Source organism: Babjeviella inositovora, assembly GCF_001661335.1.
Source record: "Babjeviella inositovora NRRL Y-12698 unplaced genomic scaffold BABINscaffold_7, whole genome shotgun sequence".
NCBI classification, from domain to species: Eukaryota; Fungi; Ascomycota; class Pichiomycetes; order Serinales; genus Babjeviella; species Babjeviella inositovora.
Window position 1 is genome coordinate 464,189 of NW_017566844.1, and position 27,686 is coordinate 491,874.

At 48.2% G+C, this 27,686-nt stretch overlaps 14 protein-coding genes across 14 annotated transcripts; 9 read left to right on the plus strand and 5 right to left on the minus strand.

Moving 5' to 3' along the window:
* Positions 1-6: 6 nt before the first annotated feature.
* BABINDRAFT_8421 (uncharacterized protein) lies at positions 7-2,583 on the plus strand (the record flags this gene model as incomplete). Its single annotated transcript, XM_019132797.1, has 1 exon — positions 7-2,583. The coding sequence occupies one exon, from the start codon at positions 7-9 to the stop codon at positions 2,581-2,583; it is 2,577 nt and encodes an 858-aa protein (XP_018984825.1).
* An 814-nt stretch (positions 2,584-3,397) lies between these two features.
* On the plus strand, positions 3,398-4,327 carry BABINDRAFT_180607 (40S ribosomal protein eS4; the record flags this gene model as incomplete). The annotated part of the gene is made up of 1 exon (XM_019131128.1): positions 3,398-4,327. One exon carries the CDS (start codon positions 3,398-3,400, stop codon positions 4,181-4,183), a length of 786 nt encoding a protein of 261 aa, XP_018984826.1. The 3' UTR covers positions 4,184-4,327.
* Positions 4,328-4,439: 112 nt separating this feature from the next.
* On the plus strand, positions 4,440-6,920 carry BABINDRAFT_37290 (alpha-1,2-mannosidase MNL1; the record flags this gene model as incomplete). The annotated part of the gene is made up of 2 exons (XM_019131815.1): positions 4,440-6,494; positions 6,534-6,920. The coding sequence occupies 2 exons, from the start codon at positions 4,440-4,442 to the stop codon at positions 6,918-6,920; spliced, it is 2,442 nt and encodes an 813-aa protein (XP_018984827.1).
* A 1,646-nt stretch (positions 6,921-8,566) lies between these two features.
* On the plus strand, positions 8,567-10,345 carry SCH9 (serine/threonine protein kinase; the record flags this gene model as incomplete). Its single annotated transcript, XM_019131285.2, has 1 exon — positions 8,567-10,345. A coding segment is annotated over one exon (1,779 nt), but the record flags the coding sequence as incomplete, so codon positions are not given.
* A 741-nt stretch (positions 10,346-11,086) lies between these two features.
* SKN7 (kinase-regulated stress-responsive transcription factor) lies at positions 11,087-12,726 on the plus strand. Its single transcript, XM_019129063.1, has one exon. The coding sequence runs from the start codon at positions 11,262-11,264 to the stop codon at positions 12,612-12,614; it is 1,353 nt and encodes a 450-aa protein (XP_018984829.1). The 5' UTR covers positions 11,087-11,261; the 3' UTR covers positions 12,615-12,726.
* Positions 12,727-13,505: 779 nt separating this feature from the next.
* On the plus strand, positions 13,506-14,855 carry HYM1 (Hym1p). The gene is made up of 2 exons (XM_019129064.1): positions 13,506-13,709; positions 13,760-14,855. Exons 1-2 carry the CDS (start codon positions 13,608-13,610, stop codon positions 14,717-14,719), a joined length of 1,062 nt encoding a protein of 353 aa, XP_018984830.1. The 5' UTR covers positions 13,506-13,607; the 3' UTR covers positions 14,720-14,855.
* Positions 14,856-14,905: 50 nt separating this feature from the next.
* BABINDRAFT_161898 (SET domain-containing protein) lies at positions 14,906-16,665 on the minus strand. The gene has a single exon (XM_019129065.1). The coding sequence runs from the start codon at positions 16,637-16,639 to the stop codon at positions 15,206-15,208; it is 1,434 nt and encodes a 477-aa protein (XP_018984831.1). The 5' UTR covers positions 16,640-16,665; the 3' UTR covers positions 14,906-15,205.
* A 772-nt stretch (positions 16,666-17,437) lies between these two features.
* BABINDRAFT_18440 (uncharacterized protein) lies at positions 17,438-17,977 on the plus strand (the record flags this gene model as incomplete). Its single annotated transcript, XM_019131195.1, has 1 exon — positions 17,438-17,977. A coding segment is annotated over one exon (540 nt), but the record flags the coding sequence as incomplete, so codon positions are not given.
* Positions 17,978-18,090: 113 nt separating this feature from the next.
* Positions 18,091-18,541, plus strand: BABINDRAFT_143760 (uncharacterized protein). The gene has a single exon (XM_019127156.1). The coding sequence runs from the start codon at positions 18,190-18,192 to the stop codon at positions 18,439-18,441; it is 252 nt and encodes an 83-aa protein (XP_018984833.1). The 5' UTR covers positions 18,091-18,189; the 3' UTR covers positions 18,442-18,541.
* Positions 18,542-18,633: 92 nt separating this feature from the next.
* On the minus strand, positions 18,634-18,939 carry BABINDRAFT_19633 (C2H2-type zinc finger protein; the record flags this gene model as incomplete). Its single annotated transcript, XM_019131224.1, has 1 exon — positions 18,634-18,939. A coding segment is annotated over one exon (306 nt), but the record flags the coding sequence as incomplete, so codon positions are not given.
* A 388-nt stretch (positions 18,940-19,327) lies between these two features.
* BABINDRAFT_8428 (uncharacterized protein) lies at positions 19,328-20,262 on the minus strand (the record flags this gene model as incomplete). The annotated part of the gene is made up of 2 exons (XM_019132798.1): positions 19,328-19,534; positions 19,573-20,262. The coding sequence occupies 2 exons, from the start codon at positions 20,260-20,262 to the stop codon at positions 19,328-19,330; spliced, it is 897 nt and encodes a 298-aa protein (XP_018984835.1).
* Positions 20,263-21,629: 1,367 nt separating this feature from the next.
* BABINDRAFT_161901 (uncharacterized protein) lies at positions 21,630-21,969 on the minus strand. Its single transcript, XM_019129066.1, has one exon. It carries the CDS (start codon positions 21,958-21,960, stop codon positions 21,778-21,780), a length of 183 nt encoding a protein of 60 aa, XP_018984836.1. The 5' UTR covers positions 21,961-21,969; the 3' UTR covers positions 21,630-21,777.
* A 2,499-nt stretch (positions 21,970-24,468) lies between these two features.
* On the plus strand, positions 24,469-25,171 carry BABINDRAFT_161902 (uncharacterized protein). Its single transcript, XM_019129067.1, has one exon. The coding sequence runs from the start codon at positions 24,705-24,707 to the stop codon at positions 24,912-24,914; it is 210 nt and encodes a 69-aa protein (XP_018984837.1). The 5' UTR covers positions 24,469-24,704; the 3' UTR covers positions 24,915-25,171.
* Positions 25,172-25,391: 220 nt separating this feature from the next.
* Positions 25,392-26,649, minus strand: BABINDRAFT_161903 (C2H2-type zinc finger protein). The gene has a single exon (XM_019129068.1). The coding sequence runs from the start codon at positions 26,521-26,523 to the stop codon at positions 25,588-25,590; it is 936 nt and encodes a 311-aa protein (XP_018984838.1). The 5' UTR covers positions 26,524-26,649; the 3' UTR covers positions 25,392-25,587.
* Positions 26,650-27,686: the final 1,037 nt, after the last annotated feature.

Consider the following 27,686-nt stretch of genomic DNA (forward strand, 5'->3'; position numbering starts at 1 on the left):
CCAACCATGTATTCCGAACTGTCACAAGCCGAAAAACGGTTCCACAAGCTAACCTGCGCCCACTGCCGCAAGAAGAAGGAGAGGTGCGATGGGGCCTATCCCGTCTGCACAGCCTGCCGGGTCAACAAGATTTCAAAGTGTAACTACGACAAACCGGCCTCTATTGCCTACGTGCGGCACTTGGAGAAGCAGGTCCTTACCATGCAGAAGAAGTTGGACGACAAACTCGACGAATCCATCACCGTGCCGTACGAATACGTCTCACGGACGATGAAGCACACGGACTACTTCATTCGGCCGTTCCCCAACCACTTGCCGACATTGCTTGCTGAGCTACACGGGAACGAGGATGCAGAGAGCCAGGACGAATTTGACTCCGATAAAATGGTCATGAGCATCTCAGACAAACAGTTTGACGAGATCATGGCTGCTAAGGGCTTGACCACTCTTACCCGCATGGCCAACGAAGCTATCAGACAGCTGTTTGTGGGGGTTTTGCCCCGCAAAGTCTCTCGCTGCTTCGAAAAGATGGGCCCTGAAGATGAAATCCCAGACCTCTCCGAGACATACTCCTCGCCTCTTATCGGCGAGGTTGTCCAATTCTACATCAAACTCTTTGGAAATTCTTCGTATCCGTTGGGATCTCCATCGCACAACTCTATCCAACTCACCCAGGATGCGGCGTTTAGACACAAGTGGGTTACGTTGATGTCGCAAGCACTATTCGAGCCGCCTACCCAGGCATTGGCCTTTGCCTACTTCTTCCAGAGCAACTTGGAGATTCACCTAGGGGGGTCTATGACCAGATCCTGGATCTTCTTGGGCATTTCAGCCAAGATTTTGGCCAGATTATGGCAGTACTCCACCAAGGCGACCCGATTGTACTGGGTGCTATATGTGTGGGACAAGATGCTTTCCACCCTCATGAACCGTTTGCCCTTGATGGCCGAGGTTCCGCCGGCCTTCCCCGACGAAGTCGAGTTCAGCATCTTTGATGTTCACAGTGTGGAGGGCAACAGTCTGCGGAATCTCGACACCACCCCGCTTTTGATTGTGCTTTGCCGGATGACCATCATTCTTGGTGACATGTTACACGACGCTGACCGCTTTTTGCCGGTTAGAAATAACTTGTTGACGATGGCTGACAAGCTCATGGACAGCATCCCGCATGAGCTCCGAGACTCGGCGAACCAGCAGAATCTCGGCTACTACAACGCTCTCTACCACACTTTCTGTGGGATCAAGTTGCGTTTGTTGTCTTTGCAGTTTGGGTCCAGCTTCCAGGCGCAGCTACGCACGCTTCGCGGCAAGAATCCGGGCGATGCCGAGTTTAATTACTACAGCTATTCCGAGATGCACACGTTCAACCCAGCTGAGTACTTGGAAATGGTTGATACCATCCTCGAAATCCGACGCTTGATTCTTCCGTCGGAGAGGAGCAAGCAGGCGGAGGAAGAAAACACAGAGGAAAAGCGTGAGAGCTTCTTGGTGGTGCGGAAGTACTGGTTGATGACATTTATCATCATGCCGATGCACAAATTGCTAGCCAACATGAGCTTCATCGAGTACACCGAAGGATGGGCCAATAACATGGCGATGAACCATCCACAGAGGGCCGAACGCATCGACATGAACTTGTTTGTGGACTTTTTCCGCATCCTCTGGGAACAGCTCGCGTCTGAGAAGCGCTACTTTGGTCCAGCCGTGAGAGACTGTATTGAGTTCATGGCTGCCAACCCGTTAAAGATTTTGGAGAGGGACGACTACGCTTACAGCAAATCCCGCATTGAAACCTGTCTTGAGATGATCAAGGCAAACCAGGTGTTTGATCCGGATGCCAGTGAAGCCTCCGCCAACCCTGCAGCTCTGACCGAGCCGGAAAGTGTCAAACTCCAGTCTACAACTAAGCCAAAAAGATTGAGACAGGCTTCATATACCAATCCCGAGATCCTTACTGACATCAAGCAGGAGGTTGAAATGGACCCCAAGGGAGGCTGGCTGACGGAGCCGGCGGAGGTTGAATGTATCGAATCCACTCATTCTGATGGCACCAACTCAAGCCATCACCAAGTTGCCTCGCGGTACCATAACGCTCCAATTCTTGAAACCCCGCACGGTCTCGAACAAGATATGTTTGCGCCTCTGTTATTTCAACTGTACTACGGCGCCACCAGCTCTACCTCAAATAGCGAGATCTTTGCGCCGCCTATCCAGTTAATCAAAAACGACTACAACGATAAATTGACCATGGAGACGTTTTTGTTCAATGGTATGTTGGCAACTGGCGACCAGCCGCCGCAGATTTCTGATGAATTCTTAAACCACTACATCGAAGGAGGCAGCATGAACGCGTCTCAAAACGCGCACTATCCACCGTCAGGGTCATGGGGCGTGAACCAAGAGCTATTCAATAACAATCTCTTCCAAACGCCGTACTTGAGTCACCCCCGAGAAAGCCTTAAATCTCACAAGAGACACAGGCCAGATACGAACCACCCCATTGCAAGCGGGAACGGATACGGGGTTGCTGAGGTCGGTATGACCTCTCCTCGTTTCATGCAAAGCAATGACCTTGGCCGTTAGGCGTGTTCCCATTCCTTTATTAATACACTGATATATTCATATAATGCTGATAGACAAACTCGAAGGATAACTTGCTGGTGAACTTTTTTTGGTATAGATTGTCACTGGCAATAAAGAAAAAAAAACTCCGCTTCAAGTAACTCCGGATTTTCGTAAGGATAAAAATATCCATGATAAAATCCGCCCACAAGCCTATAAACCATTCTAGCTACACTTAGACGCCAATCGGTTATCTATATCTACAAGTAGCTGTTTAAGAAATCTGGGTTTAATGCAGGAATATCAAAAGGATTGCATGAACATGAGGAGCCTCGGAACGCTTTACCTCGCTCCTGTTTACCAATTGAGAGGCCTAGATAGGCTGATATCCAGCTTTTACCAGTATAAGGGCTCTTCGGAGGTAAAACTGTCTTATAACCAGCTATCGCACTTTTGGTCTCGTACTTATCACCTTGTGCACGCTTACACCATCTGCTGCAAATGAGCGTCTAGTTTATATAACATCCCTGTCCAGTGGAGCGGGTAGAGAAACAGAAAATATGCCGTGACTGCGGAGGTTATTTATTCACGTGATGACACGTGCGTATGCTTAGGGCTTTACTCCTCCGCTTGCGACAGGCCGAAAAACTTTTGCCCATCCTCTGCACTATGTCGTCCGCTGTGTATGCGTGCGAAAAATTGAGTGAAAAAATCTCCCAAAAAATCGGAAACTTGCAAAATCCTACTATATAGAAAATCCCCCAGTCTTTTTTCTTGGTCTTTTTTTTTTCCACAACAACACCCCCTTTTAAACACTAATAAACTATTGATCAAAATGGGTAGAGGTCCAAAGAAGCATCTTAAGCGTCTCGCAGCTCCATCTCACTGGATGTTGGACAAGTTGTCCGGCGTGTACGCTCCACGCCCATCCCCGGGTCCACACAAGTTGAGAGAATCCTTGCCTTTGGTTGTTTTCTTGAGAAACAGACTTAAGTACGCCTTGAACGGCCGTGAAGTCAAGGCCATCTTGATGCAGAGACACGTTAAGGTTGACGGTAAGGTCAGAACTGACACCACCTACCCAACTGGTTTCATGGATGTCATCTCCTTGGAAGCTACCAACGAGAACTTCAGATTGGTCTACGACATCAAGGGTAGATTCGCCGTCCACAGAATCACCGCCGAAGAAGCCTCTTACAAATTGGCCAAGGTCAAGAAGGTCCAATTGGGTAAGAAGTCCATCCCATACGTCGTTACCCACGACGGTAGAACCATCAGATACCCAGACCCAGCTATCAAGGTTAACGACACCGTTAAGATTGATCTCGCTACTGGTAAGATCACCGATTTCATCAAGTTCGACACTGGTAAGTTAGTCATGGTTACCGGTGGTAGAAATTTGGGGAGAGTTGGTGTCATCACCCACAGAGAGAAGCACGAAGGTGGTTTCGACTTGGTCCACATCAAGGACACCTTGGACAACTTGTTCGTCACCAGATTGACTAACGTCTTCATCATTGGTGAAGCCGGTAAGCCATACGTTTCTTTGCCAAAGGGTAAGGGTATTAAGTTGTCCATCTCTGAGGAACGTGACAGAAGAAGAGCCCAAGCTGGTTTATAAATTATATGATTATTTTTGTGTAATATAATTTTTGGTTTTTAGTACGATTGCCAGCTTATGTAGCCTTTGCTAATATTTTTGTTAGTTGTCCTTGCCTGGCCGTGGTTGCCGAAGTGAAAAGTAAGCCCGAATGCATATACACCGAAATACCTGTAGGGCTGGGCAGGTGAAAAATAAAGGCCATATGCAGATCTAATGCCAAAAGCCGTGGCACCTATTGCCTTCTCAAGTAGCGGCCCCTTCAGAACAGCTCTTTATGTTTGCATCACTCCTTTCGTATATACTATGCATATTATCTCTCTGTCAGCTGGCCTCTCTGGTAGAGGCGGTGCACATCCCGACGGTTCCCCGAAACCACACTGCACGCTACACCGTCCCACCTCCACACCCGTTGCTTTACACCTCCACCTTCACAAAGAAGCACCTTGCATTGCTCAGAAACGAGACAAAAGAGCTATTTGACTTTGCATGGAAAAGCTACATCCAATTTGGCTTCCCCTCGGACGAAGTGGCCCCCTTGACATGCATGCCCCTCGGCCCCGACTACGAGGACCCCACCAACTATTACAAAAACGACGTCATGGGAAACTACTCTCTCATGCTTTTTGATAACCTCGACACCTTTGTTGTGATGGACGACTACGAAGGGTGGCGAAATGCCCTCAGTTTGGTCAAAGAACACTACCAGGACTTCAGCATCAACGTCACGGTCCAGGTGTTTGAGGTAAATATCCGGGTCTTGGGTGGCTTGCTCTCAGCGCACTTGTTCGCGTCGGATGATAGCAGCCGGTTTAGCCTCCCAGACTACGATGGCTTCTTGCTAGACTTGGCCCATGACCTAGGCACCAGATTACTCCCGGCCTACGAGTATACTGCGAGTAAGGGCATTCCGTTACCCCGAGTCAATCTCAAGTACGGACTATCGCGCTATGTCACGGAAAACCACCAAAGGGACAACTGTGTGGCCGGGTCTACCATTATTGTGGAGTTTGGCTTGCTCAGCCGTCTTACAGGCGACGACAGGTTTTTACAGAGCTCCGTCAAAACGTTGAAGCATGTCTGGAGCAAGCGGTCCGAGCTTGGCTTGCTCCCTACAAGCTATAATCCGAGAGATGGCCAGCCAATGGACTCCTTTACGGGGATAGGTGCGTCGGTAGACTCGTTCTACGAATACTTGCTCAAATACTCGGTCTTGTTTGGCGAGGGCGACGAGCACCACGAGTTGGTGTACGGCATGTGGAAAGACAGCTACAAAGCCCTTACCGCAAACTCTCGGAACGAGTGGCTCTATGGCAATGTGGATACCAAAGCCGGCTTCATGGTGAGTGCTTGGGTTGATGCCCTTATGGCGTTTTGGCCGGGGTTGCAAGTCTTGAACGGGGACGTCAAGGACGCAGCCAGATATAACACCTTGTATTTGAAGCTATGGAACACGTATGGGGGGATCCCCGAGCGCTGGACGTTTTATCGCACCACCCAAAGGCTACCGAGTGGGGTCGACACGTTTGATCCCATCGGGTTGGAGTGGTACCCCCTCAGACCAGAGTTCATTGAAAGTTGCTACCACCTTTACAGAGCCACCAAGGACCCACTCTATCTCCAAATTGGCCAGCGGATTTTGCAGGACTTTAGAGAGGTGTTTATCGCACCGTGTGGGTTTGCCGGGTTCCAGAACATAAAGTCGGGCGAGAGGGCCAACCGAATGGAGAGCTTTGCGTTGAGCGAAACCCTCAAGTACTTGTACTTACTCTTTGACGAGGACAATTTAGTGCACTCCCATGCATTCCACAACGGCAAGAGCCTAGTGTTTAGCACGGAAGCCCACCCTCTCTGGTTCAACAACAGAATGGATCCTCGCCGGAATAAGACTTTGAAGAACTTTGGCCGTCAAGGCCAAACACAGATGGCTTCAAGCGATCTAGGGTTCAAGGCTTTGTACAAACTCGAGCAAACAGCCATGCCGGACCTTGGTGTCTTGGGCTTGAAAACAGAGCCGTTTGTCGCTCTCCACGAAGGGAGCGGTTGGTGTGAGGTCCCAGAAACCTGCCCCAAGGCTTCCGAGTTCATGTCGTCTCGGCTTCTCGGTTGGAGCGAGCTCTACCGTTTCGATAATGCGTACAAGGATGTTTTGTACAAACCTCTGTTCTATGAAAATGATTCTATCCCGAAACAAATCGAGACGGAACGCGGTTTCTACAATCTCTACTCCCATCCCCGGGGCCTTCAATGCCCCAGGGAAAAGACCACCAAAGATTACGACGTCGTTGTGGGCCCTGTGAGCAAAATACCACTAAACACGATGCTAAGAGTTGTGAGAGGAGAGCCATACATTCCGCCAACCGAAGAGGAGCTCGCGGTGGCGAAAGAGTACGAAGGGATCATTTTTCCTGGCGACATCTGGATGCCGCGCTTAGCAGGAACCAGATTGCAAGTCGAAAGCTTGAGATCCGGTCAGGTAGACTCCGCTAACATTGATATCACGACCGAGTTTGTGGAATCGTTCCACCTCACCACTAGCGATGCGATGTGTCCGTTGAACCCCAACGATCACGTCGAGTGGACGAACGTGTTGAGGTTGCGCATGGTGAACGGTCACTTAATTGGGCACAATTCCATGGTCTGGACGCTTCCATTCGATGCTACGACTGAAAAAGAAATCACGGTCGGAGAGAATGGCATTATTTTCATTACTGGGTACCCGGTAGAGAACTTGAGAGTCTGGTACGGAGTTGGTTAGGCCCGGAGCTATTCTCCCAATACTAGGTGACCCAGGCCTGGCGATGAATAATACCCTATTTAGTAATTCACACGAAAAATCCCCTTTCCCGGATCCGTTTTTCTAAGGGCTCCCTGTTTACCTTTCTGGTGCCAACGATGACTCTTATCTGATGCCCTTCATCCTATGAGCAGGCGTAGGTTATGTGACGTCAGAGATACCTCTGAAGGTGACCTCCGCTGCAAAATGTAGGACTATCCTGTATGCGCATCCCCTGAGAGATGGACACATGACGGCACAACACAGAGGAGCAAGCCTCGTACTTGTGGCCTATCATTGTAATAGGTGGTAATGAGAAGCAGCCGCTTTCACAACCTGGCATCCTAAATATAAAAACCTTTCAATCTTTCATGGCCTGTGGATTCTGCGACACTCGTGCAAGCGATAAGGATCGAAATGGCAAAGCAAATCGTATCCTGTACATTAATACCTTAACGCTCCCATATTAGGTATGAAAGTAGCGGAAGTACAGCAATTTGTCCCGTTTTGGACGCCAGGCACCGAAAACCCGGCGGGTAACCCACGTCAGAACTGATACACAGCACTGAAAAAAAAGAAACGTGGGCTCGCAGAAAAAGGAAAGGGAAGGAGAGGAAAATCTTTTTGTATGGCGGGAAGCGGCTTGGTGAAGATCTCTATACTGGCAGTATACATAGAGATAGTGCGCATCAGACGTTTAGTGCCGGCGTCAATTTTTGTACGCACTCGCTTTTTTTTTTGCGCCCACGAGGACTCCTACTTTGATTACATTTTGCGATACCTTCACGTATTTCTGTTCGAGTGTATTATATCCTCTCTCAAGACCCGGTTTTAGAGAAGCTGCTGTGATATCCCGTTTACCGCGTTTAATTGCATCCCTTGGGTCATCTATCGACCTCAACTTCGTTTTGCTTTCAGTGTACGTATCCTTTGGCCACCAACCCTGAGCCGATTACTAATGCCTTGCCAGTGGCACAGCTATCGAACTCTACTCGATTGGACTGTTAATTTATTCGATATTGCCTCAGACCATCCCATTGCTTCGCCCCCTCCCCTTTAATTAATACCATCCTCATTGCACCATGGCTGACTTTGCAAGGTCATTGTTCAGCTTTGGCGCTTACAGCAAAACCCCTACAACCACCGCGTCGCCTACCCCGGCCACCACCCCGCCACCGAACTCTGCGCCAACAAAGATCGAAGAGAGTGCCGGGCAGGCTGCAAACAACTACGCAAGCTTGCAGGCGGTGATGTCCAATTCCACAATAAACGGCCAATCTCACCAAATTTACCCTCCAGACGTCAACGTAAAGTCGCATAACTCCTCTATGTCCTCCACACAATCGCACTCAAGCCACTTCTTGCCAAAGGGCCTCACCGTGTCTGCTCCCACCACAGCTATCTCCAACGACGGATTTGCTTATGGCATCAACTCTGCAGGCGTGACGGTGACTACCGAAAGAGTGTTATCCCAGGCGGTTGCGAACGACCAGAAGTACGCCATGTCTCAGGACATGACTCCAGAGCCGCCAGCCGGCTACGGCGGCTCCCACGAAACCATCAAGGGAGGTGCTTACTTGAATAACCAAGTCTCGCCCTTAGCATCCACCCTCTCAGTGGTCGACGACACCTCTCCAGACACCGCTATCCCACGGGGGAAGTTGAGAGTGACCCTTGTGGAAGCCAGAGGCTTGAATGTTACCTCCCAGGCAGCGCAGCCATACGTCGTCTGCACCTTCGAAGCCTCGGAATTTATCACCCACGGCCCGGAGTCTGTCGACAACCCGAACCAAAACCACCTCGCCGTGCCTGGTAACCAGTTCAGAAATACTTCCTCCGCGAAACCTATCCAAACCAAGCCGGCCTATCTGCGCCAAGCTTCCACCCAAAACTTGGCCACCAATAACTTGAATGCGTGTGCGAGCGGTGCTAATCCTTCCTGGCAGCACCAAACCACCTTTGACGTCTTGGCAGCCAACGCTGAGTTGGTCATTTCGCTTTACGACGCCAACGCCGACCACCAATTCATGGGCCATGTCCGGATCACCCCGCAGACGATCACTGATGACCGCAAGTCACACGCTGCGTGGTTGCAATTGGAGCCAAGGGTTATGGGCGAGTCTGTCAGTGGCCAAATCAAGGTGAGATGGCAATTCATGACCACTGGAAAACGTCACTATGGCCCAGAGGACTTTGAAGTCTTGAGATTGTTGGGTAAGGGAACCTTCGGTCAGGTGTTCCAGGTACGTAAGACGGACACCGACCGAATCTACGCCATGAAGGTTTTATCCAAGAAGGTTATCGTTCGCAAGAAGGAGGTGGCCCACACCATTGGGGAGAGAAACATCTTGGTTAGAACCGCCTCTGCCTCCTCTTTTATTGTGGGGTTGAAGTTCTCGTTCCAAACCCCGTTGGACTTGTACCTTGTCACCGACTACATGTCTGGTGGTGAGCTATTCTGGCACTTGCAAAAGGAGGGCAGGTTTGCCGAGGACCGTGCCAAGTTTTACATTGCCGAATTGGTTCTCGCCTTGGAGCACTTGCACGACAACGATATTGTGTACAGAGATTTAAAGCCAGAAAATATCTTGTTGGATGCCAATGGGCACATTGCTTTGTGTGACTTTGGGTTATCCAAGGCTAACTTGGCTTCCAACGGTACCACCAACACTTTCTGCGGTACTACCGAGTACTTGGCCCCCGAAGTTTTGTTGGACGAGTCGGGATACACCAAGATGGTTGATTTTTGGTCCTTGGGTGTTTTGATTTTTGAAATGTGCTGCGGTTGGTCTCCGTTCTACGCCGAGAATACCCAGCAGATGTACAAGAACATTGCCTTTGGGAAGGTTAGATTTCCAAAAGAAGTTTTGTCTGCCGAAGGGAGATCCTTCGTTAAGGGCTTGTTAAATCGAAACCCAAAGCACCGGTTGGGCGCTACCGATGATGCCCGTGAATTACGGGCCCACCCATTCTTCCACGACATTGACTGGACCTTGTTGAGAGAAAAGAGAATCCCGCCTCCTTTCAAGCCTCACTTGGCTTCTGAACTTGACACTTCCAACTTTGACCCAGAGTTTACCCAGACATCTGCTTCGGTGATCAATAACCAGTTCCACTTGGCCACCACTCCGTTGTCTCCTGGCCTCCAGGCAAATTTTAGTGGGTTCACGTATGTCGACGACTCGGCTATGGACGACCATTTCCACTCGTCGAGTAACTTCAACTCCCACCGCAAAATCCAAAACTCGTTCAGGGCCCCGGGCTCGTTTATCCCGGGCAACCCTAACCTTCCACCAGATGAGGATGCCACCATTGATGAAGATGAGTCAAACAATGGTCACTTGATGGACATTGACGAAGATCACAATATGGACGACGATGAGTTTGGCGGTCAATTTGATCTTTAGAGACATGGCCGTATCGCTTTTATGTCTCTCGACACCCGGTTAGGTCGAGGCTTTGTTTCACGTGTACTTTATTTTTGCTCTTTTTTGGGTTAGACTCTCACTTCTGTTTTTTTTTTCTTCTTGGGTCGTGTTAATGTATCAGCTTTTTATGAACCCGGCCGGCACAAAACTTCATTATGATTCCTGGTTCTTTTATAGAACGAAACCCATTTTGTATAGGTTGAATTCAATTGAGGCCTAGCTTAGAGGCGGGTCTGCCAAGACCTCGTAAGCTGCGTAGTTTGTATACATAGACTTATAACACCTGCGTAGTTTGTATACATAGACTTATAACACCTGCGTAGTTTGTATACATAGACTTATAACACCTGCGCAGTTCGCATACACGAGGGCCGAGTCCCGCCGCTCTAATAGGGAGATATACCCCGGACAGTAATAACAAAGCACCTACACCGAGATGACACTAGCATGGTTCGATGGTAACCCCCCATGGCCTAAACTACCGTGTTTCGCGGTCCGAGATCCACTGTACGTCAACGTCTTCCAGGCACAGCCGACCTGGGCAGCCCCCTAATTTGAGCTCCGAGGGCAATACGCACGGCGTTGGGTAGGTTTGTGCAGGACCGAAACGCCGAAAAATACCGTCACGTGACCGGTTGTTATGTTCCGGGGAGACCGCTAGAGTTTTTCTAACCGAGGCTTGAGCTCCTGCAATTGACAAGGAGAGGTACAAGATGAGCGGTGGATAACGACCCACTCCTCTTCACCACACAACTCCCCCCACTACCCCCACGACCAATCGTGCACCTATTGTTGTAACACGCGACGTATGGAAACGACCCCCATAGCTATCCCCTGAAACTCCTTCTATCGCTGAAAGCAGGCCCAACGCAATACAAAGAAAACACAGCACACAATGACCGACACCATTTCGCCTCCCGCAGTCAGTCTGGGCTCCACTGACTTTGTTAAAAAGCTATTTCAAATGCTCGAGTTTGAAAACTACAAGGATATCGTGCGCTGGGCAAGCAATGGTGAGTCTTTTGTGGTGCTCGACACTAACGAATTTACAAAAGAGATACTCCCGAAGCATTTTAAACACAGTAACTTCGCGTCGTTTGTGAGGCAGTTGAACAAGTACGACTTCCACAAGGTCAAGAACCTGGGCGAGGAAAAGACAAAGCAAGAGTACGGCGACGACGCATGGGAGTTCAAACATCCGGACTTCCGTCAGAACGACCGTGAGTCGCTTGAAAACATCAAGCGCAAAGGCCCGTCGCAGAAGAAGACAGCTGGTGAGAGCTCTGAAACGCTTGGCTTGAGCAGCGATGTCAAGAGCCTCATGGATAACCAGAAGGTGCTCCATAGCGAGTTGAAGATGTTAAACACAAAGTACCAGACGGTAGTGGACAATGTGGCAAATTTGAAGATCTTGAACGACCGCTACCACCACTCGTTATCGTCGCTTGTGGGGTACTTGAACAGTGCCGGTATCAAGGTCCCTCCCTTGGATCTCCCAGACCCGTTCAGTGTTTCTCCCACCGTCCAGCAGCTGCTCAAGAGCCAGATGCCGTTCCAGCCGCAGCATTCGCGCGGGTCCTCTTCCCACGACGCAATTCTAGATCCGTTCGGCTCGACTCTTTCGGTGAAAGCCTCCCAGGTAGACCTCACGCAGCTAGCACCGGCGCTGATCGCTGCGCCAGCCCAGAGATCTCAGATCGCGATGGTACCGGGTGAACCGTACAAGTTCCACGTGCTCCTCGTGGAAGACGACAACGTGTGTATCCAGCTCTGCCGAAAGTTCCTTGTGAAGTACGGGTGCACTGTGGAGGTCGTCACCGATGGTCTCTCTGCGGTCTCCGTGGTGGAAAAAGTCAAGTACGACTTGGTGCTTATGGACATCGTGATGCCAAATCTAGACGGAGCGTCCGCCACCTCCATCATCAGATCTTTTGACCAGGCTACCCCCATCATTGCCATGACCGGGAATATTGAGGATGCAGACTTGGTCACGTACTTGCAGCACGGGATGAGCGATATCTTGGCCAAGCCATTCACCTCCACGGACTTATATATGATGTTGGAGAAGCACTTGATTAACAAGAGCAGTGGCCACTTGAACGGTGACCACGCTCCGCTCCAGGGCCCTCCACAGCAGACGTTGCCGCTTCCGAGTGCGTCGTTGGTCAACCCCACCGCCGGCCTCACGCTCCCGTCGCAGTCCGACGAGTTACTAGTCCAGCCGATGAAGAAGCAGCGGCTAGATTAATGAACTCGGGAAAAAGCCTGGCGATACAGATCAAGGTTCTATTTTTTATATTTTACCCAAAAGCATTTATATCGCCGCCTTCAACTAGATTTAATTATCATGGTAGAGAGTGAAATCTGTAGGTCTTGTAAACAAGGCTTATGAAGGTGTATACTTCAAGCCACCAACCGTAACCGTTTATGTATCGGAGTTTTCCAGCATGAAATGTCTACTAGTGTTTTGCAAGCCAGAAACCGCTCCTCTCAGAACACAGAAGCCATAGATGTGTCCCGAATCGTGATTGCCCTGGGGTGAGATCAAATAGCCACAAGGAAAACTGCTAGTGTTATACTTTTGGAATTCAAAAGGGATGTGATTGCCCTAGATCCTTTTAACTGGAAGCTTTTGGATGTGCGACTTCGTTGACTGAATTTATTAAACGCTTCCTGGAACCCCGGATGACTAACCAAGCTTCCCTGAACCTAGCAAACAATGCTACTCGGTTGATACTATGGCCTATAAGTATTGGTTTAACGCGCCATGCCGCTCACTTAGCTATTGCCACCCCGTGCTAGGTTTTGTTCACCATGGTGGGGTTAGCGCAGCCACGTACAAGGTGCGTGGGACTAAAACCTGCCAAGGTATATACTCTTGAACCGTCCAATTGCTCGTATAGCACCCCGTAAACCTGTACAATTTTCACTTACCCGCCGGACTTTCCATGGCTTAGCCTGATTTAGCGCCTTTCTGGACTATGCGGAGAGAAAACGCGCACTACGCTATCGCAGCGCGTGCTCGTAACCTGCAGAAATCGTTAACGCTGCAACCACCCACACCATTTTGTGATTTGCTATTGCTTCTGGCACACGCGCTGCGATATCGTGGTTACAGGTAATAGAGACAGGTTCTATTGCGCCGTTATCGTACTACAGATCCAATTGAACTTTTATTGGTATTTACCCCGACCTGCCTTTTGCCCATTCCCCCGTAACACAAAGAGAGCCTTCACATACTATGGCATTCTTGTTTAAGCGAAACCCGAAGACACCCGGTGAGGTGGTGCGACTGTTGAACGAGCAGGTTGCCAAGATCGACACCACCAACGATAGACGAAAGGTATGTAAGCGAAACTTTTGCGTGGATCCGTACTAACCACCCAGGCCCAGGACGAAGCGGCGAGATACTTGAAACAGATGAAACTCATTTTACATGGCGACGATGAAACGGATCCCGTGCCCGACCAGATTGCGCAACTAGCGCAGGAGATATATCAGACGGACACTTTGTTTGTGTTGGTGGACCACCTCGGGAGCTTGGACTTTGACTCGAGAAAAGACGTGGTTACCTTGTTCTCCTCGTTGCTCCGACGGCAAATAGGGAGCCGTGCTCCCACCGTGGATTATCTCTTGTCCAAGCCTAAGATCCTCCTTTTGCTCCTAAAAGGCCCGGAAAATCCAGAAATCGGCTTGGTCTGTGGCCAGATCCTCCGCCACTGCATCAAGTTTGAAGGAATCACACGGTTCGTACTCCAGGAGCGCTGTGTCTGGAACTGCTTTCAGTATTGCCAGCTCAGCACGTTTGAGCTCGCAACCGACGCCTCCAACATCCTTTACGACCTCCTTACCGTGCACAAGAAACCCGCCAGTGAGTTTTTAACGCAGAACTACCAGTACGTCACGCTCCACCTCAACCGGCTCATTCAGCTGACAAACTACGTCACCAAGCGCCAGAGCGTGCGCTTGTTGTCCGCGTTAATCTTGGAAAGACAGAACCACTTCTTCTTGAACAAGTACGTGGACGACCCCAACAACCTCAAAGTTGTCATGCTTCTCCTCAGTGACAAGTCCAAGAATGTTCAGATCGAGGGCTTCGACATCTTCAAAGTGTTTGTGGCCAAGCCCAAAAAGGAAAAGGCCATCTTAGACGTGTTGATCAAGAACAAGGAGAACTTTATTAAGTTCTTTGAAAATTTCGTCATCGAACGCAGCAGCGGCAACCTGACGTTGATCGAAGAACGCGACTACATTCTCAGCGAGATCAAGAACTTGCCTGACATTGAGCGGAGATCCAGTGTTCCCCTGGTGTCTCAAGAGGCTGACGAACAGGTGTATGGCACCGACCCTTAGACGGTTACTTTTTTTAAAGAAAAAAATAGTGTCGACAGATTACGGAAAAATATGGAGGTTGTAACATTATTCCTAGGGATATGGTGTTGCCAGACTTGCATGTTCCTGTCATATGCAAAGTTTACACTCGCACTCTCAATGTATGGATCCATAGTTACTAGACAACCAGCACTGATAGGAAATGCGGTAGAATAACAACCCCTACTGGCCAGCTACACGCGGCTTCTACTGGTATATACTTGGGTGTACGCGGAACGGGTGAACTTAAACTACGGTCCAAACCTGAAAAATCCCCGTCAAGTCACCAATGTTCGTAATACACATCAATTCACTAGACACTCTAGGTTCTATTGAAACTAACCGAATACACTCCTCCGACTCCTGTAATTCATAAATTCCTAAGTCTCTGCTTGACCACTCCGAAACATTAGAACCCAAACATATTTCCCGCCTCATCTCCATATTATCCAGACCACATTTCCACCTCTATTTGGAAAGCGCGGTGACTTTCTCGTCGAAACGGACACTCTTTCTCCTGCCAGTCGGAAACTCGTCTGGGATGCCCAACTCGATCTCGGTCTCGCCTGCTTCCTTTGATTTGTCCAACATCTTCCTGATTTCCTCCTTGCTTTCGCCCTTCATGGCACCGGCGGAGCTCTTGCGTCTCTGGGTGGCCTTCTCGTCCTCCTTGCACTTGTTGCATGCACACATAAACCCCCAGTTGACACGTAATTCGCGCTTACGCTGCGCAACCGAGTGCGTTGGCGAGATGTATGTGGTGGTTAACTCTTCGCCAGTCTTGATGGCGCGCTTGGCGTAGACCTTGATCCCATCAGTTCTCTTTGTACCCCACTTCACCGTCACGTTCGGGTTGCAGTTGTGGTTGAGGTGCGACTGGGTGAGGAACAACGAGTTGTCGATATTATTGATGTTGTACGTACCCAAATAGTGCAAGTACTCGTCGTACTCGAGCGGGCGGCCCGGGAAACATGCGTTCAACTTGACCAAGCCCTCCTTCCACAAGATTTCCTGCTGCTCCCCCGCAAACAATGCTCCGCCAGATGCGGAGTCAAACGAGCCTGAAGTCGAATCGAGCGCCTTGTAGCGGATCGCCTGTGAAACTCTCGCCATTGCGGCAAACTGCTGCGCCTTTAACCCCGTCTTGTCCAACACGATCTGCGCATGTACGTGTCCCACACCGTAGAGCGCCGTCCAGCTCTGTTCAGAACAGTACTTCTCGAACTTGTCCCAGGCAATCGAGTCCACATACACCTTCTTGGAGGAGGCCGACGGGTTGTACACGGAGTGCTTGGTCTGTGCGTGTGTCTTGTCGGCCTTTTTGCAGTCGAGCGAGCACCACATTTCGGGACACGTGTTGCAGTCGAGGCCGCTGAGGATCTGTACACCCGATGCGTTTGATCGCGTGTGGAGCGCGCGTGAGCAGTGCGTGCACGCTTTTCCCGCGCGCACCAAGTTGACGTTCGCCAACGGCGGCACAAAAAAAAGTTGAGTCTCCTCCCAGAGCAAGGCACCTTCCGGGATTGGCTTTGTCGCGTAGAGCCCCTTCCCACTCCTTTTCGTGCTCTGCAAACGCACAAGTTCCGGCAACACCAAGTCGGGCGTTACGGACGACTGGATCTCGTTCGCATAGCAATACTGGTTGGATGTCGTGAGCAAGCCCTGGTTCTTCATCACCGTCTTGAAGCGCTTTTCCGACAAGGTCCAGTTCGGGTGAGCCTTTTTGACCAAGACATGGAGCTTCAATGCGCCAAGCGACTCAGTTGCGGAGTCCTGCTTCCATATCTTGATAACTTCGTCGATCACCTGGCGTTCGTGTGGGTTCACCGGCGCGGTTGATTCTGGAGCAGTATCTTTGTCATTGATCGTAAGGATCTCAATCTTGGGGAGTTCAGCGGGCATTATGGGTTTGTTCCAAAAGTGTTAATGGGTAATAATTGATTATTTTGATGCATGTGAAAAATTTCAGCTCAGATGCTTAAAGCGTAAAGTGCAGGAGACAGAATAAGTCACAAGATGGTGGAATGAAGTTGGTAAGCTCCTATGGTCTCACATATATTTTATATCACTTTTTACATCAGTTTTTATATCACTTTATTTAACATTCTATATTACGTTCTATATCACTTGTTATACTGTATATTTTATATTATGGTTCATCTGGACTTCTTGGATCCCACCCTATAGAGGCGTGCGTAAAACAGTGGCCAGACTTGAGGTTTACGAACCAGGCAGTGAAGCTTTTGAGAACCCAAGTATATAGTGAGGCATATATACGATCCATGCCTATGCAATAATGGAAAGCCCTTTCATTATATGTCTTTTCTCCAATCCCTCTTGCTCCCACGCAAGTACATCCCCTTCGGGAAACACTGCGGCTCAACTCTGGCTGAGATCCGAGCCCCACTTTAAACCTGAGTGCGATATTGCCATAGAACCAGACCCAGAGTACCATACACCATTACCATGAAATTCACTAGAAGCTCGTTCAAACTCCTTCCGAGAGGGGCTCGCCGCACCCAGAGGTTTGCCAGTACAGCCCCTGTCCAGCCAAAAAGATGGTCGCCATGGCTTCTTTACGGCTCGATGTTCATCGCGGGTGGCGCCACAGCACAAGCGTTGCCGTTGTTCTCTCTCTTTGAGCTCTTTTTAGAACCACTTCCGGTTCCAAATACCAGAGAAGCTGAGACCTATATTGCTAAGATCGAATCCAAGCTCCAGACGCTTCCATTGGTGCGGAAACTCTCTGCGGACCCAGCCTACACTGCGTACCGCGCATGGCAGGGGGTGGACTCTAACGTGTTGGAATCGTCGATGGTGGGCGGCACGCTCTCGGTCCCCGGTGGATTTGCCGTGAAGCCAGTCATCTTCATCAACGAAAAGACCTGCGAATCGGTCACGGTGGTGCATGTGGGCAGAAGGTTGTGCGGGTATCCATTCTTAGTCCACGGCGGGATTTTGGCAACCATTCTAGACGAGGCGTTCAAAAAGACCGCAGCGGTTTTGAGATTTGACGGGGACAAGGCAAAGGTCAAGACGGATAAGTTGACCTTGAGCTACAAGTTTCCAACTCTCGCCGATCAGTTCATTGTCGTGAAGGCCAACTTGGCTGGGGACGAAACGGGGGAGCTTACCATCAAGGGTGTGGTGGAGAATATCAGGGGTAGGCCGCTTGTGAAGGGTGAACTTGAATTCAAGAGCCCTGCATTGGTCGCCAAAATCTCCAAGAAATGGTATTTTCTCTACTTACGCTAGGAGCCAGTCATCTAGGGTTTGAATCACAAGAGGAGAAATATATCCCGTAGGATAGGGCAGAAGCACTGCAACCTGGAGGGGGCTTGGAGATGACCGATGCGTAGAATTTTAACCGGGGCATATTTTGCCGAAATTAAAACCCAGTTGTACGTTTCTACCCTGAGCGATCATTACAGACTGGGGATATTCAGAGCCCTATGTTATTTACTCAAATAGACATCCAACTTATCAAGTCTTTCCCTGACTGGGTCAAACGAGGGCCGGACATACAATCAAAGCAACGGTGCAGCATTCTTGTAAGTCTATTCTCTTTCTGGCTCTCTTCACCTCTAATTATCTGTCTTAAACCTCTAAAGTATATTCCACCTTATAAACCTCTACGAAATTATGCCGATGTAATTGTCTCTATTCTATGTGTAATAATCCCCCATATTATATCTCAGCCTTAGCTCGGAGTCGGAGATCATTTTCTAATAATCACTTATAACTTGGGGAATCATAATGTCAAATCGTACCTCGTTGCCAGATCCTCCAAGGGTCTTGCGGTGGTCAGTGTGATTATCGGTATTCAGAATAACTCCTACGTTAGCGAAATTAGAGCTTTCGGTAACCCCTGCGTTCATTCACACATATCCTTCGTCGTGAGTCTTTACGTGTTGTACCAAGTTATCACATCGAGAAAAGCCCTTGTTGCAGACCTTGCAAACATACGGCCTCTCGGCTGTGTGAACACTTCTGAAATGCCGTTTGAGATGCTCGCGACGGCCAAATGTCCCTCCGCAAATCCTACACGCATGTTGTCGGACTCTTCCAGTCGATTCATCCCCTTCTGATGCAAAAGTGTCTTTCTGTTTCTTAGAGCCAGCTCTTTGACGTTTCGTAGCGCGGTTATTCCCCGCAGATGGCATGTTGATCGTTGGGGCCCGACGACCCCTACGAACCGTGGTTTGGACAATCTTGGAGTCTGGGTATTGGTCAATGTCAAACTCTGCCAAAATCGCGTATTCTGGAACCACTTTAATCATCGTGTTGTCACATAAAAGAAATTTTCTGTGGTCACTGCCCTCCCGCATCGGTTTTGCAATCTTACCTTTCAGTTCTATTTTCCTCAACTTCTGGCCATAATTTGTTTTTGCGGGCAAACTACGGTGGCTACGGTCTGCAGCCCACGAATCACATTGTTTTCTCTCAATCCACTCTGGGTCTGAATCAATCAGTGCCGATTCCTCCTCGTCTGATCCTCCTACCTTCCATCTGAGTGTGATGAAAAAACACCTGGCCTCTTGGGGTAGTTCGGGCTCTTGAATGGCTGTGCTGACGTCCGGAGAAGAAGCCTCATTTACCAGGGGAGAAGACACAATCTCGACAGATACCGAAGGAAAGATAGACACCAAAGGCGCCGACACATGGGTAGCCACCGAAGATGGTGGAGGAGAAGTTGCCGATAAAAATAATGAGAGAGAGGTAGTTGGCAGAAATGGTGACAGAGGGTCTGGAGTTGTAGACGGCAGAAAAGAAGCTTTCGCTAGGACTGCCAATGGACTTTCAGAAGTCGTATTTTCTTCAATTTCAGTACTTACTGTCTCTCCATCGGTCGCCAGTTCGTCCAGCGAATCGACGACATCCTTGTCAAGCCCCGCTCCGTCAGTTCCCATATCGCCTCTCAGCAGAAACTCCTTAGAGTTCATGTTGTTTGTAAGCGAAGACTCAAGCGTTCTCTCGCAGAATTCGAACAGCATAGTCGAAGGACTAGCACAGGTCTCGCTCGTTTCCCCGTAAATCGAGGGGGTGGGAGAGTCTATTCCCCAGAACAGCGACGAAGCAGAATCAAACGAGGATCTCGAGTCGTATGCTTCGGGCAGTTCATTTCCTGAGTCGCCAAAATTCGCCATACGGCCTTCGGTCAAATTACAGTAGTCGGTATATGCTCCTGGGTCGTTAGACCCAAGGCGATTGACGAACGTCGGCGATATCACCGGGCTGTGTAAGCCATTGGCTCGCGGTATATGTATTTTCCGAGGCGCCTGCGAAAAATCATAGGGGAGCTTCAAACTGGCTGGCGGTGTCATCACGAAAACCTTTCTGGGATCAATTGTTCCGCTAGAGAACCCAAGGGGGTCCATGATAGTTTGGGGCGTATCCTCCACGGGTGAAAAGATCGGCGACGGGTGGGGGGCAAGCGGAAGAAACTGCCGTAAGCCAAGAACAGTGGCACTGGAGAGTTCGTGGTGTAATGTGTATGTTGGGGCTGCGATATCAATACTAATCATTATCGCAAAGGCCTAGGTGGAACTTTAGAGGACAGACATTTAGAGAAGCGGCGGGGAATCCCGCAACGGTATATATACAAAATATGTGGCAAAAACTGGTTCTGGTATTCACGAATAGATTGTTCGCATCATCAAGATAGTAAAATTGAAGCGCAGATCAGTTGCACCGCAATGGGGATAAAGTTGATTCGCAGGAGTATAACTAATTAGCTTCATATAAACACTGTAAGCGCAGGGATAGTACTACAAAACTGATCATCGTCTAAAAAAAAATATTGAAAAAAAAACTAGCTTAACTGAGTTCTAGCGGTCGATTTCATGTTAGGCTGATCTGCTGCTGGGAAAGAAAGTTGAAGAGAGGTTTTTTCAGCGCCCGTTGCTGTAGCTGCGAGACTTGACGGACTATGCTGCATAATTGGCATCAAACCTTTGCACGCGATGCAGGAAGACCGCCCCAGAAACTTTTGAAATGACTGGGGGGTGAGATCCCCAGGTGTAGTCTTGCCGGCAGACTAGCTGCGCCTGAAGGTCTCAAGCTAGCGGAAAAATTAGTTTCGTATCTGTAGAAGGCTTTAAAAATAGGTATGTAATCGCATAAAGAGTATCAACTCTTACTCTGGCGATAGGTTGCATCGCGATATACTCGTATTCGTGTAGCTTCTTCTTGATGTGTCATAACATCAGGTTTCTAGAGAACACGTGGATGAATTGCGACTAAATCTTCGCCGAAAGCAACTCGCACCCAGTTGTGGCCACGATTACATCATACGATTAATTGATTGACCATTGCCCAGGTGCGTGTTGTGCATCGGTTTAGGCTTTGAGATTATCGATACCATGCTCGCCGTGTAGGAATTTAGATAGTAACCGATGGGAGGTAAGATTCCGCATAATTGCAGATCTCGTTGCTAGTGAGCATCAAGCCTTGGTCTCTGGAGCCCCTACCCTGCAGGTCCGATCGGCTATTTACTCAATGTGGTAAAAACTGTGTTGGTGCAGAATATACTTTTTGGTGACGACTATCTGATTCGTGTATTTTCCTACATGACCTACGTCTCTGCTGAAAGCTGGAAATACGGCAATAGAACTGGTGATTTCCCCGTTTTCTGAATCTAGCCGGGGGACCGAAGTGTAGGATAATGACTTCAAGAGAGAAATGCATAATTATAGCTTAATCGACATTGTTATGCTCGGGTCGGTCAACCCCGGCATATTCTCTATATATTAGCATGAGTCGTGCTTTTGCAGATATGCACATGTCTCTTCTGTTGGTTACTGAAGTTTCAAACCGAATTGCCTCGGGAAGATAGGTGTACTAAGCCGATGTGAATGCCTAAATTGTTGGCTAGACTATGCCTAAGCAATAAATAAACTCTAGAATTGACGAGTACGGAAAGTCGTATTGATATGAAAGGATCCACACGTGCCAGTGGCTCACTCCCTGCCCGTAAAAGCGACTGCTAATTGGTTAGGAAAGCTGGTAGCATATCCTCGTAGATTCGATAAGGAGGGTCGTTATGAGCTCAAGACGGAAAAGAGAAGGCTCCGCACGTAATTACCGATGATCCCCTCTCCTCCGTAATTACGTGTAATCTCTTGGCAAGCGGAGGCAGATCTGGTGACACGCACATTGTAGATCCCCTGTAGATACTTCTTTCGAGCAATCATTAGCAGACCTCCTAAAGTTTTGTAGTACATATATAGTTTAGCTATGACGTCTGTTTTGTAGCTGGAAAGCACAACCCTTAGCCACACTGAAGCGTATCGAAACCAAACAATATCGCATGTTACTGGAAAAGGGGGGTGCCTGAGGTGTATCTATGGCTCAGACGGCAAAATTAGGGAATCTTTCCCGTCTCCTGCTATATTTCGTTTGCGACCCTTGATCTATTTGTGTACAGCCAGCCAATGGCATGTGAGGTTTGGCCGTTCCCCGCTCGCCGTGAATCCTCGGGTTTGATCCGCCGTGGATCGAAAGATGCGAAATTAACTAGAAAAGTTAAAAAGACGCATGGTTTCGCAGCAACATGCCCAAACTATTCCATGTGATTGAATGGGGTATTCCTCTTATAGCTAGTAGAGGTTTTTCATACACCTATTACACTTTTCAAGTCCGACAAAATGTTTGTGAAAAGTCTTAATAAGCTGCTAGTGCCCTATCTAATTTCACGTTGGCCAGAAAAAAAATAGCAAATTAACGGTTATTTGGGTGTATAAATTTGTTTAAGAGAGGAAACATGCATAAAAACCACATAGTAAGGGTTTTACATCTTTTGCTCATACTCCTGTATTATATAGGCGAATTATAGGCAAATGGCGCCATCAGATAAGTGGATACACATGTAAGTTTCAAGACACTTGGTATACGCAGTGAAATCACGAGCTCAGTGGATATGCACCATAGTGCTTTGAAAGTGGATACTTTAAACGATAAAGTATTAGAAAGTCCTGTTGTAGTCTATCTAGTAGGTAACAGTGGCTTTCTATTATCTAAGGGAGCATATCGTTGATTACGTCATACACTAAATAGGGACATGGGATGACGAGAAGGTATAAACTATAAGGATAACTGTATCATGCAACTACAGATAGGAACTAAGATTCAGGCGAATTGAAGGACATCAGCGACATAGATTATGCAAACACTACCAGTATTCAAAATAGCAGTTCAAGTATCCAGATTCCATGCAAACTATTATGCATAACATGCCAACGATGAAAAATCCAACGAAAGTGTTTATTTCTTGAAAAAAAAATGAATGGGAAATTCAACCTACTTCTAATTTGGGTAAATTATATAATAGGAAGATTGGGTTGGCATCTGTACCTGATGTTAATTCTCTCTATCTATATTCCTCTGCAGCAAACACACCATTGCCTTCGTAGACTTGAATCTAGACTACCCGTGACTGGCAATTAATACGTTGGTTATGCTAAGTATCTCTTTAGGGAAGAAAGGTCAGGTCTACTAAACAATTGGATCCTTCAAATCGCTCGATTGCTAAATTGGGAGCATGCATATGCGCTCACAGAATGATACTTGCATTATCCCATATCAGGTGCATGGGAGAGTCAGTGGTTTTCTAGGGAAATATACGAGCATATAGTGAAATAGAGCGATCTACCGAGTGCGCATAAGCTTACTGTCTGCATCTTCTGAAAGTCCCCGAGTATTAGCTATACACCAGGTCATGGGTGGCTGAAGCGACAATGTCGATACATGTAAGCGACTACTTCATTTTCACCTCCCAACTTCGTGCTCCTTATGGAGTTTTAGACACAGCGTATTTCAGTTCCAGGCTTAACCACGCCGAGTAACAGTTTCGAATATCGAGCCGTATCTTCAACTCGCTAATCTCCTTGTATTGTCACTGTGTCTCTGGTGACGGTGGAAATTTTGCATGCAAAACTTCCGGCATGAAACGCCGTACATCTATCTCATCTCAATTTGTTCCACTTGTGCTCGATACTGTATCCATAAACCTCCGGTTAAGCCCTATCTGAAAACCCCAATATGGCTATCTAGTTTAGTAAAAGATCTATGACCATATTATAAGCTTCCTTAATAACTCATTGTACACGTAGGCCAAGATGAAATAGACCTGAAAGTCTCTAGGACCAGGGCTGTCAGTTAAGATCTCTTCGGCGTAGCATAATGTGCAGGACGTTCTACAACGAGTTAGGGAGAAGGAATGGGGAAAAGTGGGTGATTCGGCTTATTGTTTAGATTGGGGGTTACAAAGGTATCAAATTATAAATGTCGCTCATATTTCTCCTCGGCCAGCCGTGTTGCGCGGTACAGGGCATCTAGGAGTTTACAGATTGAAACTGAACAGCCCAAATCTGTGGACCATCCCCAAGCATAGTGTTCGTAACAGTGCGGTGACGGTAGCGTGCAGTAACATATACCCTAGTGATGCAGCATGTAATGCAGTGCGTTCTCACACCTCATGCGTGTCGGCGTTCGATGCATCCTTTCAAACCTGTTGAGCTTCCCAAGAGATACGAGACACTGGTCCAGTTTTGCATGATTATGCGGGAGTGCATCACCTCATCGCCGTTGGATACTCTCATGATTCACGCCAGGGAAAGGTACCAGGTGTATGGCACATGTTTTGTAGCACAGTTTTCAGTCTTCCGAGAACGGGGCAGAGTATCAACGTCTGGGAAAGTCCACCTCTGAGAACACAGTCATTAAAGTACAACCTTTCTAGATGCAGAATTCTCCATAATGGTGTAGGGAGTGAATAACCTCTTTCCCAAGTTCTCTCTGATACGAACCATTTTACGCATAGAAATGTTTTGGAAACTGTATACCGAGTTTTAACCTGAGGGCTAAACAGGTACAAATCAGTTCTAGAAGGACGCTACAGGACCAGTCAGAACGGTTTGTTGGTGGTCCAAAGGCATTTCCCTCCCTGCAGAAACTGGTATTGTTCGGAATGCACCTGTATGCAATATGGGCCACATCGCAATGCGGAACAGGTATTGCAAAAAGGCGGGTTCTGCAAGCCTCGAATTCGATAAAAGCTGTGGAAACCTTGTTGGGTTTCCTTGGTGTTCGTTTGTGTGTTATGGACATCGTTAAACTGCAGAGAGAAATTCCGGAGCGCAGCTATCTTAGAACTAATCAACGGTCCAATTACCGATGATGGTTAGTGCCATACGAAGGGGGGTGGCTGTTTCACTACTAAAAACGAATTTTCAACTGAAATCCCCCGTACCGTTGGAAAGTTTGGTGATAACGAATGGTGAAGGGTACCGCTATTGTTTATGGACAACGATTATAAAAGCGCAGTGGCTTTTATTGAAATCTCACTAGAGGATCCATGGTGCATCTCCTAACGTGTCTATTGTTCCAGGACCGCCTTGTTTCAGTCCCTTATTGTATCACTTCCAAACTTTTGAGTAAATCAGTCTTTTTTTTCTAAATTAATTTCTAAATATCGACTCCCTTCAGCATTTTGTGGACCATAGGTATCTCGGATTGTCTCTGCATTTCTCTTCTAGCGCTTTTTAAAGCTTTGTTTATTCCTCGTTATATTGCGTGGTTTTGGAAATTGAAACTCTTATCTCGTATTTTTCGTCAGAGTGCACTCTAACCTGCAACTTGAACTATATGACCCATCCATAACATATATTAACTAGGGGATTAGAATTTCCAAGTATACATTCCGGAAAAAGGCTTTAGCATACACCCTCTCTGCTTCTTCTAGCCGGTGCCTCAAGGAGATATTACTTTGCTTTACTCATCTATACTGCTCTCTACTAGCTTTTCTCTCATAATTCATTGACCGTTAAACCTTTCTATCCCTAAAAGCAATGCTAACTGGAATTTTCCACCTCTTCATGGACCTTGACATGCTGGACCAAGTTGTCCGAGCGCGAGAAGCCCTTGTGGCAAAGCTGGCACGTGTAGGGCTTTTCCTCTGTGTGAATGCTGCGGAAGTGTCTCTTTAAGTGCTCCAGTCGGCCAAACCGCCCGCCACAAACCTTACATTCGTGTTGGCGGTTCATAATATCCTCTGGGGTCTTGGCCACGCGACTCAATGGGGCCTTGCGCCCTCGGGTAACCTGCTTCTCAATAATCTTTGATTTCGGATATTGGTCAATATTGAAACGTGATAGCACCGAATATGGCGAGGTAACCTTGACAAACTTACTGTGGCATTTCCGTATGGAAGAGCTTGAAACAGCAACTTCCTTGTGTTTATCAGCGGCCTTATTGTAGCGGAACTTGATCATAAACTTGAAGGCTGGCCTCGAGGCCGGCCCCGGGGAACCAAAGGGCTGTAAGAGAAACTGTGACGAGTTCATGTTGTTGGTCAAGTTTAATTCCAAACTCTGGAAGGCTTGGTGGATGTGGAAAGACTGGTCTCTATGTGGCAAGAAAGAGTACTCAGGATAGCAGGGGTACAGCTGGTACGTAAGAACCGGAATGTCAGCTTCCAGACAAGTCTCCTCGCTTTCGCTGTCTGTCAGGCCGGGGGTGGATACCGGCGACGGAAGTGCAAACGAGAGGTGGTACGGGGACGAAGGATATGCAGGAAGCTGTAAATACGTAGTCTTGGGCGAAAAAGGAGGTGAGTGAGGCTTTTTAAAGGACCTACCCGATGGTATCCTGTCGCTCAGCACATAGGACGCGTTGTAAAAGCTGGTATCCAGTGGCGGCACGTCGTAGTCCTGGATGATTACATTGGGGGTTTTAGAGGCAGCTGAAAAGTGAGTAACACACAGGAGTGTGTTAGGAGTGCAAAGCATGAAATGTTGTGCAATGGCCAATTGGTAGTTGGCCGCAATTTCGAGACACCTCGGAAGCGGAATGCGACGCTTTTATAACGTATTCAAATATTTTTAGACCAAAAAAAAATTAACGGCCAGCATGCGTATGGCGTGAAAAGTGGTACCCTTGCTCCATGTTTGCGCTTCTCGGTGGCATTGCATATGCCACCCTCCGCCTGCGGAAATCTAACCGTCCATGTTCACCTGGCCATAAAACTCTTAACGAAAAAGCATTGTATCTTCAGTCAATGCATGCACCTGCACTTGTGCATAGAGCCCCCAGATCGCAGCGCAAGCCTGGCATGAAAATAGATATACGCGCACCCAGACGTTCGTCATGGCCGAGGTACTATGTGGTTCTCGGCATATCCGGATACCTTACCGATGCACAACAGAGCAATTACGCACTACCTTAGCTATAAGATATTGCAAGAGAGTGTTAGGCATCAACAGTGAGGTACGCACGACATTGGGTGAAGGTAAGCACGACATTGGACGGGGATCGACATGATGCACAAGATCTTCGGGACATATGACTAGGATGATGGGGAGTCAAAAGACTACAAATACGTTGGCGTATCAAGATATTTGCGGCTGTGTACGAGATCCCCCTTCGAACCAGATCTACCTTTGAAACGTGGCCAGAAGCAATTGGCCTACTCCGTAGGCAGCTCCTTTTGATCGGCACTGCGCATGTATCGCTAATAGAGCACAATCACCGCAAGCCAAGCTCCTGTAAAGAACCGGCATGAACGTTACGAAGCGTTTGCACGTGATTCATATTCTCAATGGACGAAAGCGCTCGTCAAAAGAGCTTTGTCTCTGATGACATTTCAAAAGACTCTTCCACTACAATGGCGTGGGAGTTTCAAGAGTCCTGTTCGTGGAGACTACAATTTTCACAATGATGTACTAGATAGCCCTATGGTTCAATGAATCCCTTGTACTTGGTCTCTTATCCTTGAGGCTAAAGAGACGTGATCTGAAGCTAGGGGATTAGGGATTCCTGTAAAATAGGACGTCCAAGATGGATCTTCATCCCCATAGAATCTGTATTGGTACCCGAATAACTAAATGGTGTAGGCGGAATTCTCGTTGGAAAACAACACAAACTCTGTTCGGCAATCGCGGGAAAGCTTCAA

Bases quoted from the DNA above. Each gene is read 5' to 3' on its own strand.
- SKN7 (XM_019129063.1), top strand. From the start codon at position 11,262: ATGACCGACACCATTTCGCCTCCCGCAGTCAGTCTGGGCTCCACTGAC.
- HYM1 (XM_019129064.1), top strand. From the start codon at position 13,608: ATGGCATTCTTGTTTAAGCGAAACCCGAAGACACCCGGTGAGGTGGTG. The intron at 13,710-13,759 runs GTATGTAAGCGA...ACCCAGGCCCAG, and splicing joins CCACCAACGATAGACGAAAG to GACGAAGCGGCGAGATACTT.
- BABINDRAFT_161898 (XM_019129065.1), bottom strand. From the start codon at position 16,639: ATGCCCGCTGAACTCCCCAAGATTGAGATCCTTACGATCAATGACAAA.
- BABINDRAFT_143760 (XM_019127156.1), top strand. From the start codon at position 18,190: ATGTTATTTACTCAAATAGACATCCAACTTATCAAGTCTTTCCCTGAC.
- BABINDRAFT_161901 (XM_019129066.1), bottom strand. From the start codon at position 21,960: ATGTACTACAAAACTTTAGGAGGTCTGCTAATGATTGCTCGAAAGAAG.
- BABINDRAFT_161902 (XM_019129067.1), top strand. From the start codon at position 24,705: ATGCACCTGTATGCAATATGGGCCACATCGCAATGCGGAACAGGTATT.
- BABINDRAFT_161903 (XM_019129068.1), bottom strand. From the start codon at position 26,523: ATGCTTTGCACTCCTAACACACTCCTGTGTGTTACTCACTTTTCAGCT.